This window comes from Strix uralensis, chromosome Z, assembly GCF_047716275.1.
Source record: "Strix uralensis isolate ZFMK-TIS-50842 chromosome Z, bStrUra1, whole genome shotgun sequence".
NCBI lineage: Eukaryota > Metazoa > Chordata > Aves > Strigiformes > Strigidae > Strix > Strix uralensis.
In genome coordinates this window covers 90,435,038-90,450,181 of record NC_134012.1, presented here as the reverse complement: position 1 = coordinate 90,450,181, position 15,144 = coordinate 90,435,038, and the positions used below count along the sequence as shown (strand labels likewise).

Here is a 15,144-nt window from a genome sequence, read left to right as displayed (position 1 = left end):
AAAAACCACAGAAACACATCCCGCAAATATCTCAGAGCTGCTTTATCCTCTTGCCAGCATGCCATAATCACCTCCTGCAAATCCCAGTTTAAACAGTGCCTTAAAACAACACTATGGAGTTCCCAAATGGGCAGTTAGAAGCTAGTTTTGATCATCCTCAACTAAAAACTTCTCCTGCTGTCACAGGTTTTCTATGATCTTTCAGTGATGCTAACTCCTCAGTGCTGTCGCTCACGGTAGTAAGGAAAAGCAGAAGATAATTGAGCCAGTAGCTCAGGGACAGAAAAGAAATTCAGCTGCTCTCACCCAATGGCACTTGCCAGTACACTAAGCTCTCAAGCTTCATTTATTTAAAATTAAAAGACCCGACACTGTAGCAGTATTCACTTCTGGAGGTGTCATGTCACTTTGAGGGAAATTTTTCTGGAATGGAAAAAGGAAAAATGTGCCAAATACATGCTATTTTCTTTCCTTCTGGCAATGATCCTAGATGCCTTAAAGAGGAGAAGAGTGCAGAGTTCACATCAGAAACAGAATTATTTGTCTTGAAGGACATCCTGAAATTAGCTGCAGAGTACCCCACTCCTTGCACCAGGGCTCCTCCCATCCGCATTTTCTCCGAGGTCCCCACAGGACCCCCAGCCACAGCAGTTCCTGCACATTTATCCTTGACATTTCTCTGCCACACAGGGAAGGGCCATTAGCCCCTATTTTAGAGATGAAAACTCAAGACACAGACAGGCCAAATTCATGCAAGCTGGATTTCATGATGTGGTTTCAAGATTACTTTAAAGCAACGTTAAGCTCAAGCTGCCACAGAAAGGGGCAACTCTGCTTTCCCTTCATTTTTACTGCCCTGTCCTTGCTCTGGGGATGGGGCTCACAACCCATGGGCTGAGGTAGACCCACTGCAGATTTGCCCAGGAAGCCCCAAACCCATTTTTCTGGCACCTGCTGCTCACCCACAGGCTGTGCAAGCATTGATGCCAGTGCCAGGGAGGGATGAAGCACAGAGCTGGGGCAGCTGCTAGTTTTCACTCTGCATTAAAGCAATTCTGATGCTGCATCCACAGGCAGAATTTGTAGCTACTGCCCAGAGTGCAATTTAAACCTGCTCCTTGCTTTGGGATGTGAAATTACCTCTGGTTTTAAAGCCCACATTCCCCAGGCACACAGGGCACTGCTGTTCAGCACACAGCCAGGACAGCTATCTTGGCAGGACCCGACATCCTGGCACTTCTTTTGCTTCCAAACCCTTCTGGCACCTACAACTAACCCTCTTCCTCTCTTCTTCTAGAGAAGCAGTTATATTCCTGTGTTTTCTGCCCATCCCTGAATGCAGCTTCTCTTCCCATGCTGCAGCCCAGGCTTGGGACCAGGCTGGGGGATGCTCCAGGCTCACCCACAGCCCAGAGGCATCAGCACCCATGGGAACTGAGGCTGGATCCCCAGTGAGCCACCAACACACAGCTGTGGGGGCTACAGGCAAATGAACTCCCCAGAGGAGGCTAAAAATATCTCAGTAATGGAAATTAAGGTGAACACAGGAGGGAGGGAGCCTCAGAAAGTATTAGGGATGAGATTGTGATCGAGCTTTGCACACAGGTTACTGCTAAGCCTTGGGAACAAAGCAATAGAAAATTTGGGGAGTATTCACTATAATGGGTATTCTGTAATGCCATGTTGAAACATGTTTCCCACCTCAGTATCAGAGCACACTGAAATACATATAGAATGTAAATGTTTAAAAAAGAGAGAGAGAGAGAGAAAGAGAGAGAGAAGAGAAGGGGGGGGGCAGGGAAAGAAAGAAGCTTCCAAAATTTTGTTTTATCTTTCTGTCTATACAATAGTTCAAATCGGGAGGCTGAATGCAAACATCTTACAGCTGGGATTTTCCTTCCAAATTAAACTAATATGATCTCCAAAGGAAAGAAATCCTATCCCACTCTGAGAGAGCTAAAATAAACACACAGCATAAAAATTCTACTATTGCTATCTTTTATAAACCCAGCTTTACCTTGGGATCGACTTCTGTATTTCAGTATGCCACTTCCCAGAGTTGGACTCTGGTTGTTTCCTTTGGACACTTCTGCACAGGCTGGATCTTGAGACTTCTCAGTTTCCATCACCTCAAAAAAATTAAAAAAAAAAAATTATCTACTTATAAACCAGAGAAATTGATGGAATTCCTCTCATTTTCACTAATGGACAAAAAATTCCACTGCACATCATCTCTTTTTCCAAAACATGTAACTGTATTAAGCCAGTACACATTTCTGTAAGTAATTTTCAGCAATGCCTTTGGACATTATTGCAAATCTTACTGAGGGGTACAGGTACAGCTCAGTAGGGCCAGGGATCCTCTGCAGGGTACCACAGTAATGTTCCCAGAGCACCTCCAGCATCCACAGCACCTCATTCAAGTGCTTCAGCCCAGATTTTATCAGAATTCAATGTAGATTTGTTGCAGTTTGTTCAGCTCAGGAAGCTTCCAGAGACATCACATCTTTACAGAGAAAACCACTTTTTAAAAAGTGTTATTTTATTGTTAGTGCGCGAAGCTGAAAAACAATGCATCATGAATGACAAGTTAATTTAACAGAAAGTTATGAAGATTATACAGCTAAGCACTTAGAAGCCTGGAAATGCTCAGCTTAAATTTACACATGGAACTGCAACCCCGCCAGCTCGAGTAAATGCGCTGAGACAGGAGGAGTCTGTTTACCCGCTGTGTTTGCCTAGATAGAGGTGACAATAAAGGTGACAATGTACAGCAGCATGGCCACATGTGCCCTGTGTCTTGCTCCCACATGGTCAGGGATGAGCAGAGCTGCCCATGTGCAAAACCCAGAAAGACCCTCCCCAACCCATGTGCTGAGGAAGACCCTGGTGACCTCCTTCTTCACTCACTGCTTCCTTTACCCAGCTACAGCAGTCACATTTTCCTAGATGTGCCACTACACAGCGATCCTTGACACGGTCCCCATGCACACACTAATTCTTCTACATTTTCACCCCATCACCCACCACACATCCTCTGCACAATTATTCAGACAGCTCATGGCAAGGACAACAAAATTTCCAATACAACCCCTTACTGGTTGCATCATACTTTTAATGTACTATATGAACTGCTGTAAGTCAGTTAAAAAAAAAATCCCATCCAAATGACCAAACACTCCTACTGTTAAAACAATTTCTACTTCCACTATTCAAGATTAAAATTGGCAATCTTCCTCAGAACCTGCCTCCCATCCCCCAGTCCCTCTTATCCCCAAACCAAGAAAGCCAAGGTTTATCTTTTGCACAGAGCTTAGACTTCGTTATTTCAGTTCAAAGGGTAAAAATTTCAGGAAAACCTAAAACTGGCAGATAACAGGAAGCTGGAATGGAAACTGCTTTTTATTCCTCCCCCTTCAACATGAATAGCTACAGATAGTTTACACATAGTTTGCACATCCTAGCTAGTCCTTGTTGATTTTTCAAGACATTGCAGTAACTACTTCAGAGTCCACTTCTAGTACCAAATGCCTTGCAGCTCACAGCTCCATGTAATCAGGTTCGTCTGAAGAAAAAATAACTACATCAGTCTGAAAAAAAACAGTGATTATTATTTAGCCATCCTAATGAGGGACTCATTCCAGAAAAGATGTAAGAATCTAAAGTATGTAAGGATCTAAAGGATGTAAGGATCTAAAGATGTAAGGATCTAAAATCCCACCACCCAAGAGACCCAAACCATCAGTGATCAGTATGAAGTCAAAGTATCACAAACTGTCCCTACAAGAGACAGGGATAACCAGAAGACAGCAGAAGTGTTTGGAAGTGAGCCGGGACTTCATGGATCACACAAAGTTACACTGGAATTTACCATACAAGCAAAAATACACTTTATTAAATGAGAATGCCTCCCTTGTAGAAAGATAGAAATCATTTGTACAAACACACAAAACTCACATAGCTAGTGGTTCTAAAGGTGTGCAATATAATCAGTACTCGGAGGCAGTATTAATGCTGTGGTGGAGAAATATTTGAAGTGTAGGGATGAAATAAAACAAGAGGGATGCCTCACCAAAGCAGCCAGTTTTGTTGGCATGCTGTTTAACTACCCTAACAGGCAGGGATGGGTCCAACACGACTTTTCTGGAGCTGAACACAACCCAGCTTGGGTCCGGAGCTGTAGAGCTGTTTCGTTTCTGCAGCATGCATGGACACGGGCAGTTGATGAGACACCTGATGAGACCACACAACTCCCAGTCCAAAGCTGGACTGCTTTCTCCAGCTCAGAGCGCAGGGGAAAAAATGAGTTAGTTTGCAGCAGTATACAGAGAGATGCTGAAATCATCACTGCCACAGCCAATTTACACTCTGAGCCTGGCCTCAAGGGTGACCCATTTCGTACATCTTCTGTTTCTGCTACACAGGGTTTGAGTTTGGTTTGGAGGTTTTTTTGCTTTTATTTATTGTTGACTGCAACAGAATCGAAGTACAGATGCGTTCTGCAATTACATACATTTCCATCTAGTGGGGTGAGAGGAAAAACAGGAGACAATTGCCACTTGCATTAAAACTGTGCACCCCATTCCTCCACCTTATCTCTGTGCAATCCTGGAAGCTGTGAACCTACAGAGAGCAAACCCCCAAACCCCACGTATGATCCGCAGAAGGGCATGTGTGTGCAAACACCACTACTAGGGAATGCCTCAAGGCATTCTCAGTGGCTTCCTGAAATTACATTTTATCCAACTTGGCTTCAGACTACAATTAAAAGTAAAACCATCTAAATTACCTATGTCTGTGTTTATTTCTTATTTTAGCAAAAATACTTTTCTGACAGTAATTATAAACATCTAGGGGAAGACACTCCAGCATTAACAATGAGGTAGGTATTCTTTAAGTTGTTGAGCTTGTCTAATAAACCACCAAGAGTTTATCCTGTTCAGAAAAAAACTTAGAAATCCAATCCACAAAGCTTGCAAGAACTCCCCAAAGTCTTGCGTCTGTAATCTTTGGCTCTCTCATAACATAGGCAAGAAGAAAAACCCAGCTCCACCTTATCCTTCTGGCCACACGTGAACGTATCACTTTACTGTCTCGAGGCGGCTGCCTGGATTTAACCATGCCATTTTAATTTTCCTCACTTTCAAGGAAATGGAGCTTATTATTTCAGTTCTGTAAGCCTTTTATTAAACTAAACCAATAAATCCTGCCCAATGCCGTCCCAGCATTAAGGACAAGGGGAGCTTTAACACGCACAGTAGTTTGAAGGGAGATCTAAAAATAGAGCCCATTTTGCCAGTTCATTAAGTAGCTCTGGGATCAAGTGATGGTGACATCTCAATTGATTTCAAAGGAAATGGCACTATCACGGACACGCGGTCCTGGCACCACACCAGAACGAACAACTGCCCCCGGAGTCCTCGCTCGGGCAAAGCTCCAGCGTGACCAGGCCCTTAATTAGGCGAGATGAGGAGCACGATTATGAGAGTCTGCATTGTTTAACCGCAAACAGCTTGGCAATCGTCGCCAATCTACAAAAACAAGGCGGCACACAGGGGATGATACAATTTAATAAGCAAACTGCTTTACTGCTGCAGTTGCAGAGCTCCTAAGCTGCTGTCTTTCCCATCAGCGAGCCCATCTGACTCCCCATGGCACAGCCTGTTGGCTTTCTCTGCTGAGGAGTGCTAGCAACGTATAGACAAGTTTAATGTGATAGTTTGGGAGCGAAACAGTGAGAATTAGACTGAGCTGTCTGCAGCATGTCAAATTCAGCCCTACCTGCACTGGCAAAGCAAGTCCACCAGCAAGTCCACTGCCCTTCTTTAAAACAGCTATGTGAAAGAGGAATGGCCGTGCCTCTGCACAAGCTCCAAGGGATAATTCCTCATCTTCTTCAGTCCTGACACAGCCAGGACAGTTTTTCCTTAAGAAGCACTACCCCAAACATATCTAATCATGAAACACCCCAACATTGCTGTCTGTTGGGCAGCTGGCAGGATGAATCCAGTGAGGCTTCCAAGAGGAGCCAGCACCAGACCCTTCAGAGAAAGGTATAAAATGCGTGATGCAAACCTGGTTTCGCTGAATCCCTGCACAAAGTCTTTCTTCCTAGTCCCTCGGAACTGGCTGATGCCTTAAAGGCTTTAACCTTTCCAAAAGTTTTGGAGATTTTCTTCCAAGATCTATTATAATTCTAGTTGTCCCAGTTATTTGTGCCATTATTTATTGCTTTATGGGACACAGCATGCTTTAAGCCTTAAATATATCTGGTAGGCAGGGAACTCCACAGGCCCCTTTACCTTTCACAGAAACTAAAATACCTTCACTTTTAAATTAGCTCTTTTTCAATTTAATTGAATCCATCTCCCAGATAAATTACAAACTGCAGAACTATAATTTACTGGAATTAACACTGCAAATGATGTGGAGGACATGGATTTTCTAACTTTGGCCAGCACTGAGTTTTCCATGGCTTACTGCTCTGTTTTGGGGCATGCACAAAGCTGTCCAGATGCTGGAAAGAACTGGATGATCCAGGACGCACCATGTCAGAGGCTGCAGCACCCAGGGGCACCTTTCCGAAACACAGCACCTCCCAACGCCCAGTGAGCTCCCTCAACTGAACCATGGGTCTTACAACAAGTCCAGATTAAACCCAGATTTAATAATTTTTGGTGCAAGCTACAGGACTCCCCTCTTTCAAACAGCATTGCATTGCTGCTGCCCTCTGTCATGGCACAAACTTAGAGATCCAAATGGAGACAGGGATGGAGGAAAAGAGAAGGAAAGCACTAATTCAGTGCCTTAACTGGCATCTTAGAAACACCTGGTGTCCCGGTTTCTCCCCCAGTGCGAAGCTGCCGGGTCAGGCAGTAGCTCTGCACATTGGTTAGGGCGGGCTTCACCAGCGAGACTCCAGAAGGGCTTTGATCTGGGTTGTATTTAGCACCACTGTGAAAAAAAGCACTGTCCACCTTCCCCAGCAGATTGGCTGGGAATTACCAATGCTGGTATTACCGGGTGGAGTCTGTGCTTCCTCCTGCCTGGGCAAAAGGGATGGGAACTTGAGGCCTCTATTACCTAATTATAAAAAAAGTGCTAGAAAACTCCAGGTTCAAGCGCAGCAGGAGACCAGGAAATCTGATAAACACTCAAGAACTGGAGCTGCCCTATCTTCTGAATAGGCGGAAATGCCAAATAAACAAAACAAAAGCCTTTAAAGTGATCTCCAAGAATGCCTAGTCTACCATTCTACCAAATGCCTGCTTTCAAAAGCCACCCTAAGCCTTCACTGTAATGCAGTAGTTGCCAGAAAGGGCATTACTGTCAGCTTCAGGCAGTACAAAACCCCAGTGGTTTATTTTATTGCTCTTTACCAAGTCTATTGAGTAGTCCCACGCAAAACTGTACATGAAACATAACCTGGCACTCACCAGCACAAAGCCAGCAGCAGTATCTGCCCATGAACCCTCAAACAGACTGGAAATGCACTATGGCAGAGCTGAGTTGCTCTCATCTTCCAGAATGCTCTATGTATTTTGTATAAGACACTTCAAAATGTATTTGGTACCAGGAGCCCCAATGTGCTGACCATGGCCCAAAGGATGCTGGCAGATTCTCAATGTAGCAGGATCCCAGCTCTGCTGGCTCCAAAGACTCACTGGTGCAATGTTATATTTATGGTCAGGGCTGTAGTTAAGCAAAGCAGATTTCATTTTCAGGTTCCCAGACAGTCGCTTAAATTAATAATAATGTTTTGAAGAGACAAAACTTTAAAAATATCCTTTTAAATAGGAAGAAATGCAGGAAATGGCTAATACAGCTAAGTTCTCCAAGAAACAGATATCACAGACAACACATCCCTTGGAAATAGTAAGACTCCCAGCTAAACAGTTCCCAATCTTTTTTGGACAAGATTACTCTTCTTCTGTAATATATTATGATTTTCACTAGAAACAGCTTCTAAGCTAAAGGCAATCAAATGCATACATTTCTGAAATGGTGCACAAACAGATCACTGCTGTTTTCTTTCTTACGCTTTATTCTTTTTTTCCCCCCAAACATCAAATGCGTGACACGTTTGCATGCAGTTTAGTCGTTGCCCACGAGATGTCTCCATGTGCTGCAGAGAGGTCCCAGAAGACTGGACCAGGTAAACAGAGGAGACAAACATGGAACTCGAGTTGTGTGAAAGCTGCTCCAGTTCCTCCATTTTCTTTAACAAACGCACCATTCATGGCTTAGCACAAATTCAGAGCCTATGCGTCATGACAAAGAAAAAATTGCTTCTGCTTTTTTTTTTTTTTTTAGATGACAACCTTTTTACTCAAGATGAGGGACAAAGCAAGCAATAAACAGTCCTCAAAATAAACAACTCTAAGAGTGAAGCAAGACCTTCCTAATACCCATGTCAACCCACAGCTGCAGAGAGCATTCCCGTGACACAGCTGGTGGAGAGCTTTGGATTTCAGCTTCAAAACCATGTTTTATATCATCCTAAGTACAGGAGAGGATATTGAATATGTAAGCATTAAGTGTCTTTCATACCTGAAACAAGGATCTGAAGCCTCATACATTACATAGGACGCATTTATTCAAGCACAGCACATCTCAAATGAGTTTTAACTGAGCCCAACCAAGACGACCCGTGTACACACATAAGAATTTGCAGATAAACACATTGCAGATGTGATGATACGACATTCATGCTAACTCTCAAATCCTACAGCCTTTATCATCCTTCTGTTAATGTATGTGAACTGCACGGCTGTGACAGCATCTCTCTTGTTCCAGTGCCATGAGGGGGTTATTTTTAGCTTGTTAAAGGCAGTTCATCTCCTTCAAAACTGGGCAGTTATCCAAACAGCCAAAGGAGAGACAGGCTGTACTGTATCTGTTGCTTTATAGGAAAAACCCTCATTCACAAAAACAAAGACCGTGTAGAACCTGTACTGTAGATAAACTTGTGTTTCTATTACTCTGCTGACTTGGCTTTCAAACATATCACACGGGAAGAGCAAAAATTGTAACTCTGGACATTGTCTACACTGATATTTACGGACAAGTCAAAAAGGTTATCTTCCACCAGCCCAAGCAACAGAAGACATTTCACAATTTGTAGGCTGCACCTTATCTACAAGGAACCCTTCAGAGTACTGACCTCTGGATGAAACAGTTTTCTCTGGGCTTGCCTTTAACACAGAGGCTGTAGAAAGAGCCCAGAAGAGCTGGGAGCCAGGCACAGGCAGGGATGCAACTGCTGCTGAGGAACTCCCTCCTGATCTGAAGAACACATTCATGTTAATGCCTCCTTGACAGGTGAATTTTATAATGTGTGAAAAACAGTAATTCAATGACACTGTCCCCCTGAGGGCCCTTCACCACTCTTCCTCCTCCCCAAACTCATGCGATGTGTGCCTACACCTTCCCCAAGCCCTTGTCAGCATCACGCCACCATCATCAGTCCATCACTTAACGTCCCCCCCAGCAATAAGGTGAATTGCAATTGCTTATTTTAATGTGATACAGCTTCTGGAAACAACACAAGAAGAACAGCCACACTGGGCAAACAAGATTTGGTCCCCACATATTTTCTCATTTTCTCTTGCCCAAATTCCTAACTATGTTTACTCTAAAAACTTGCATTTGGAGTTGCTGTAGGACCCAGTGTGTCTGCTCAGCTACGACATGAGTGAAGGGCACTGCACAGGCACAGATCCATGGATACGCTGGGCAAGACTGTATCTCAAAAAGGTAGCGCTGCCAGACTTTCAACAAATGTGACATTTACAGCTGAGTGTCAGCTCCACGCCATGCTCAGGTGTGGCTGGACCCTGCCCTCACCTTCCCCTTCCAAGGGTGATCTGGCACGAGGCAGGATCTGCAAACACTGCTAGCCCTCACCATGAAGAGGAATGGAGTTATTAAAGCCTTCTCTAGGGCTGGCCATGACTGAGCCTCACACCAGGCTCTTTATCTTCTCCCCCCGCCCCTGTCAAGTAAAGCATTTAATTGCAAAGCAGATTTCTGCCAGCAAAAGCTCTTTCTTGCCTTTTTCCAGCCATGCAGTGCTGTTTGAGGAGTGAGTGGTGTTTCAGCAACCTCTTCTGAGAATGCAGTGCCCTAATGGGAACGAACACTCAAGTCCTCCAAGTAATGAGGGTCCCTCCCTGTGCTCTGCACACATTTAATTGTTGTTGAATTATGCTTCCTGTTCCTTCTCAATGTTAATGCTTTCTCCGAAATTCTCTCCCAGTGTTTCCAGAAGAACTTTTGACCCCAAAAGTGTTTTTAAACTTATGGCATTGTTATCCTCTTCCTTATTATGCTTCTCTGGCTACAGGTAATTACGTATGGATTCCCTGGTAAGACAGAAAGGCTTACGACAGAAAATAACTAAGCAGTCCTATGGCTCAGATAAAAAATAAAAATGTGAAGGGAGGGGGGTAAACAAATGCATTTCTTCAAATTCACAAAACAGGTTTATTCATCCACTTTCAGCTGTATGTCTTGCAAAAAACACAAGTGGGTTTTGGCAGGGATAAGGAAACCCAGCTCACTGCAAGAAACCTTTAACTGGAGACATCCTGTTTCTGTTAACTTGTAGGAGAATCAAGACCTTGCTGGGTCACGGCTGTCTCCGCATGCAATGTGCCCACAGCTCATGTGAAGGTACACATCAAGCACTTCGGGTCAACACAAAATAATTAAATGTGAGCAAAAGCAGCTTGCCACCCCACAGCAGAGGGTCACATAGCTGGGGATGCTGCCAGAGGCTGTGTCTTCAGGGCTTGCCTGCATGGTGAGCTTGGGCATGTGGAGGCAAATAGCCTCCCTTCCCAGTTCCCCTTCAACAGGTAGGGATAATGATGACCTCCTTTCCCAAATAAGAAATTTCTCTTTTGTACAATTCTATTCTGCACAGAATAGACTCAGCTCAAGGTCCTGCCTCCAGCATCACGAGAGGCAGATACCCAGGGGAGAGCACAAGATTAAGTACAGAGGAACAGTCCCCAGCCCTTCCTCCCTGCCTCCAGCAATTACAGATCCAAACCTCCTGAGGCAGACATCCTCTTCTTGTGTTTAGTAACTTTTTGGAATGTCAACCATTAATATGAAGCTGGTCACTGAAATTGAACATTTCAAAAATACTCAGATCATCATATATTGAACAACATAGCACTACCAGAAACAAGGGCAAAAAACTTGAGGCAACTAAGAAGTCTCTGTCTGAGGAACCAAAATGCCCCAAATTCATCAGACACTTTGCAAATTCTTGGCAGACCTGCTTTCTCCTTAGAGTTCATTTCCCAGGCTGCTCCAATACAGTGACAGATTCAATTACAAGCAACAGAAATACTAAGAAAAGTGAACTAGAATTAAAAATAAATCGTAAAAGGCAAATACTATCATATCCTATTTCACTTGGACATAAATAATGACATTTCAAAATAGCAATGCCAACTGCACAAGGCAAAATATGGATTTGGCAGGGGGGGTGGGGGGGTGGGTATTTAAAATCCCCAAAGTGCCTCAGGACAATTTAGCATAAGACAACTCTGTGGCCTGGTATTTCATAGCTGAAGTTAAGGAACATTTTGGCCAAACTAGCTCTGAAAGAAATGCACTTTAAGGATATTAATGTAATCCTTTTTCTCCCTGGCAGCACAAGTTTTATTAAAGTTAGAACTTTAAGGGATGTTTCATGTTAAACAGGGCTTTACATAAGGAGACTGTAAAAACAGAGCAGAATCGCAGGGTAAGCCAGGTTGGAAGGGACCTTTGGGGGTCCCTAGTTCAGTCCCCATCTCAAAGCAGAGACAACTCAGATCAGATTCCTGAGGGCCTGGTCCATCTGAGTTCTAAATAACTATAAGGATGAAGATCTGGATATACACCTTAATTACAAATGGTTATTTTTTCTGCCTGGTTCAGCCTTTAAGCAATCAGGTGTTAAGACATTAACAGCAAGTCCGTCAGGTCTATAAATTATGGTTCTGAATACACAGCACTGAACTATATTCACAGTGAAGTTAATGAAAGAGGACCTCAGACAACCCTAATTGCTCCTGCAAGTTTTGTAGTATCTTCTACACTTGCTCAAGAATTAGATATTCACTGTGCTGGTCAGAAAAGGGACAGTGAAGCCTCAGCTGATGATAAATCACTCTGAATTACTTGTTACCTAACCACCCAGCACCTGACAGCATCCCTTTAAGTCTCTACAGAGCCCTGCACAGTAAACAAGAAAATTCATTAACCTCTTGTCAGAGGTGAGGAACTGGTGGTGAGAAAGGCATCTCCTGGCCAGAGCCGGGTTGAGAATCAGTTTCAAATCTCACGCTGATACTTAAACTGAGACCACAGTCTCAGTTACCTGGTCCAGAACTTGAGTACCACCCACCTGGAAGTCTAAATTATATTTGCACTGATTAAAACCGGTCCAGGTTAGTTCCTGCTTTAACCATCAGTCACACTGTCATCCCTTATCTACAGTATAAATATAATGGAATATATATGAGAAAAAGAGAAGACACATGAGTATCATCAAGAGAGTGGTAGCAGCAAAGAACAGAAATTTCCAAAGCAATTTTGTAATAACCTATATGACTATACATATATATATTAAAGAAATAAAATCACGTGATGTTTCATGTTCATACTGACCTTGAAATCAGCTTCTAAGCTTTGCTATGAAAAATCCCCCCTCATCTTGCCAGGTGGTAAAAAGCCACATGTGAAGTTTATCTTTTCCACACATTTACCTTCCTATGTCCTGCCTTGTGGCATGCAGGATTTGCACAGCCCAGCTCAGCTCAGGCTGCCCGGATCTGATGAGGATGGATCAGTCTTCGGGTAGAGCTGAGGGGTCTACACTGTACGGATTGCCTACGCCGGGCTGCAGAAAGCCCCGTCTGCACTCCGGAGGCTGAGACAGCAATTACAAGGGGAATGCAAGGACATCCTGTGCTTTGGATTAGAAGAGGATGGATTTCATGTGCAGCTCAAGCAAAAAAAGAAGAGGTCCTGAGAGTCATCAATAACTTATTACATCCCTCTGAATTACATCCCCTCCAACAAAAAAAAGTAATAGAAACAAAGAGGAAAAAAAAAAAACCAAACCTGCTGCTATTCTTCCAACGTGTTTACTGTACTCAGATTTCTGTGATTCCCCCTCCATTCCCCAGCAATGCATTACAAAAGCACAGAGTTATTGTGAGTGCACCATACAGGCAGGCAAATCAAACTGGCTCTGAATTAGGCTACTACCACTGTCAGTTGCAGCAGCACTGGGATGGACATTGGAGCAGGCTCCAAACTCAGGCCCATGCTGAAGGGCTCTGGGCAGGCTCACATGGCTGGGTCTTCAAGGTTGGACCAGATGATCCTTGAGGTCCCTTCCAACCTGACATTCTACGATTCTATGACTCACAGTGGTGTGCACCTCAGCTACCTTGAGCTTCCCCTAGCACTACATTAATCTGGAAAGGAAACACCTGATTAAAAAAAAGCCATTGCTGAAAACCAGACAGAACCTTGCTGTAAAGTCAGGAGTAAACCAAGCGACAAATAACTCCTACCGTGTGCTGAAAGAGTCACTGGAATGCTGTGGAGCTGCATCCTGAAGCCATGCATAATTAAGTTTTGACAAAACTGATTTTTATGTTTAAGTGTTGCTGAGCCATAACCTCATGAAAAATTACCAGAATTTGAAACATGATATATAGAAGCATTTAAAGTATTTTGATAGCCGAAAGAATGCTTAGGTGCCCACTCAAGTTAGCACATAAACACTACACTGTCATCAGAGTGCTAAGCACCCCTGATTTATTTGTTTTTTCCTTCCTCCCCCCAAAAAGGCACCCTGGCACACAGAAGAGAAGGAGACAGTGCAGAAATAAGAAAACTTGTCACAGTAAAGATATGTGTGAGAGTGAGGACTGTTATAAGCATAGACTCAAAGAAAGTCAGAGATAACAGTCAGGTATGAAGTGAACACCAGCATCAGCTAGACTACAGCACAAGACCCATCCCGGGGAGTGGTCTTTTGCTCAGAAAAGGGAAGTATAAGAATACAAAATCCAAACAAATCACCAAAGCAGCATCACATCTGAGCCATCCAAAGGTTCAAGAGATTTATTATAATTGCTGCAGAAAAAAAGGGGGGAAAAAAAGACAAGAAGAGTAAATAAAAAGAAGATAAAAGCTTCAAGTGAATGCACCTGCTTTTCCTTGCTGGAAAACCAGTCTACAAGCTCTTTAGAGTAGCAAACATCATTTTATTCTTTGTCTGTACAATACAACAGAGGCCCAGAACACCGATGAAGTTTCAGAGGGCTGCTACATTACAAATAAATAACAATAATCCACTTAATCTCTGCTTAATGCAGCCCTGAAGGGAATGCAAGTAAGATTATCAACCGGCAGCATTTATTCAGCAGAACTTCAGTTACAGTTCACAGCCAGAAATTCATATCCCTCCCACCAAAAGTGTCAGTTGGCTTCAACAGAGCAAATAAAAACTTGAAGACTTGGATCATAAACTGTTAAAGAAGTTTAGTTACAAAAGGAGGGGAAAGAAGAGCGTGTTACCGCGTGAGTGCTGTGAGAGACTTTGCGTCAGATCCAACAAAAGCAGAAGTGGGTGGATAACAATCCAATGGCTGAGAGAAAAACAAAACCATGATTGCCACATAGCTTGGAGGACATAGCTCCTGCTCCCTGTGCCGCTGCTTTGCTGCAGAGCAGTAGCAGAGATGTCAGATGCTGTGGAGGATGCCATCCCCATTTCAGCTTGTCACCCACATCCCATGCAAAGAAGGGCTGGGTGGGATTGCCCCATCCCGAGGACCTGCTCAGTGTCAGGAGAATGTGACAGATGCAGATGTGCATCAAGGGAGAGAGTAAAAACATCACACCAAAGCCACACTTACAGTGACCAGTTTTTCAGAAGACACATTCACTCCTTTCACATCTTCTTCTTCTGGCTCTTCATTTTCTTTATTGTCAGTGCAAGAGACAGAGTCTGGGACTGAGCAAGTGCTAAGCAAGTCTGGCAAACTGGTAGATGGGTACTTCAGAAAATCCCCTTCAGCAGATTCCTACCCAAGAGACAACAAAATATGTTACATCATGTGCAGA

The 15,144-nt window shown here is 43.6% G+C and overlaps 1 protein-coding gene across 1 annotated transcript in view; it reads right to left on the bottom strand.

Moving 5' to 3' along the window:
* The window catches only part of PDZD2 (PDZ domain containing 2), a 203,130-nt gene that overhangs the window by 37,576 nt on the left and 150,410 nt on the right, over positions 1-15,144 (bottom strand). The window contains exons 7-8 of the mRNA XM_074856053.1: positions 14,937-15,104; positions 2,018-2,129 (exon numbers count right to left, since the gene is read on the bottom strand). Of these exons, the coding sequence (XP_074712154.1) occupies positions 2,018-2,129; positions 14,937-15,104 (280 nt within the window). The remainder of the gene's footprint in view (positions 1-2,017; positions 2,130-14,936; positions 15,105-15,144) is intronic.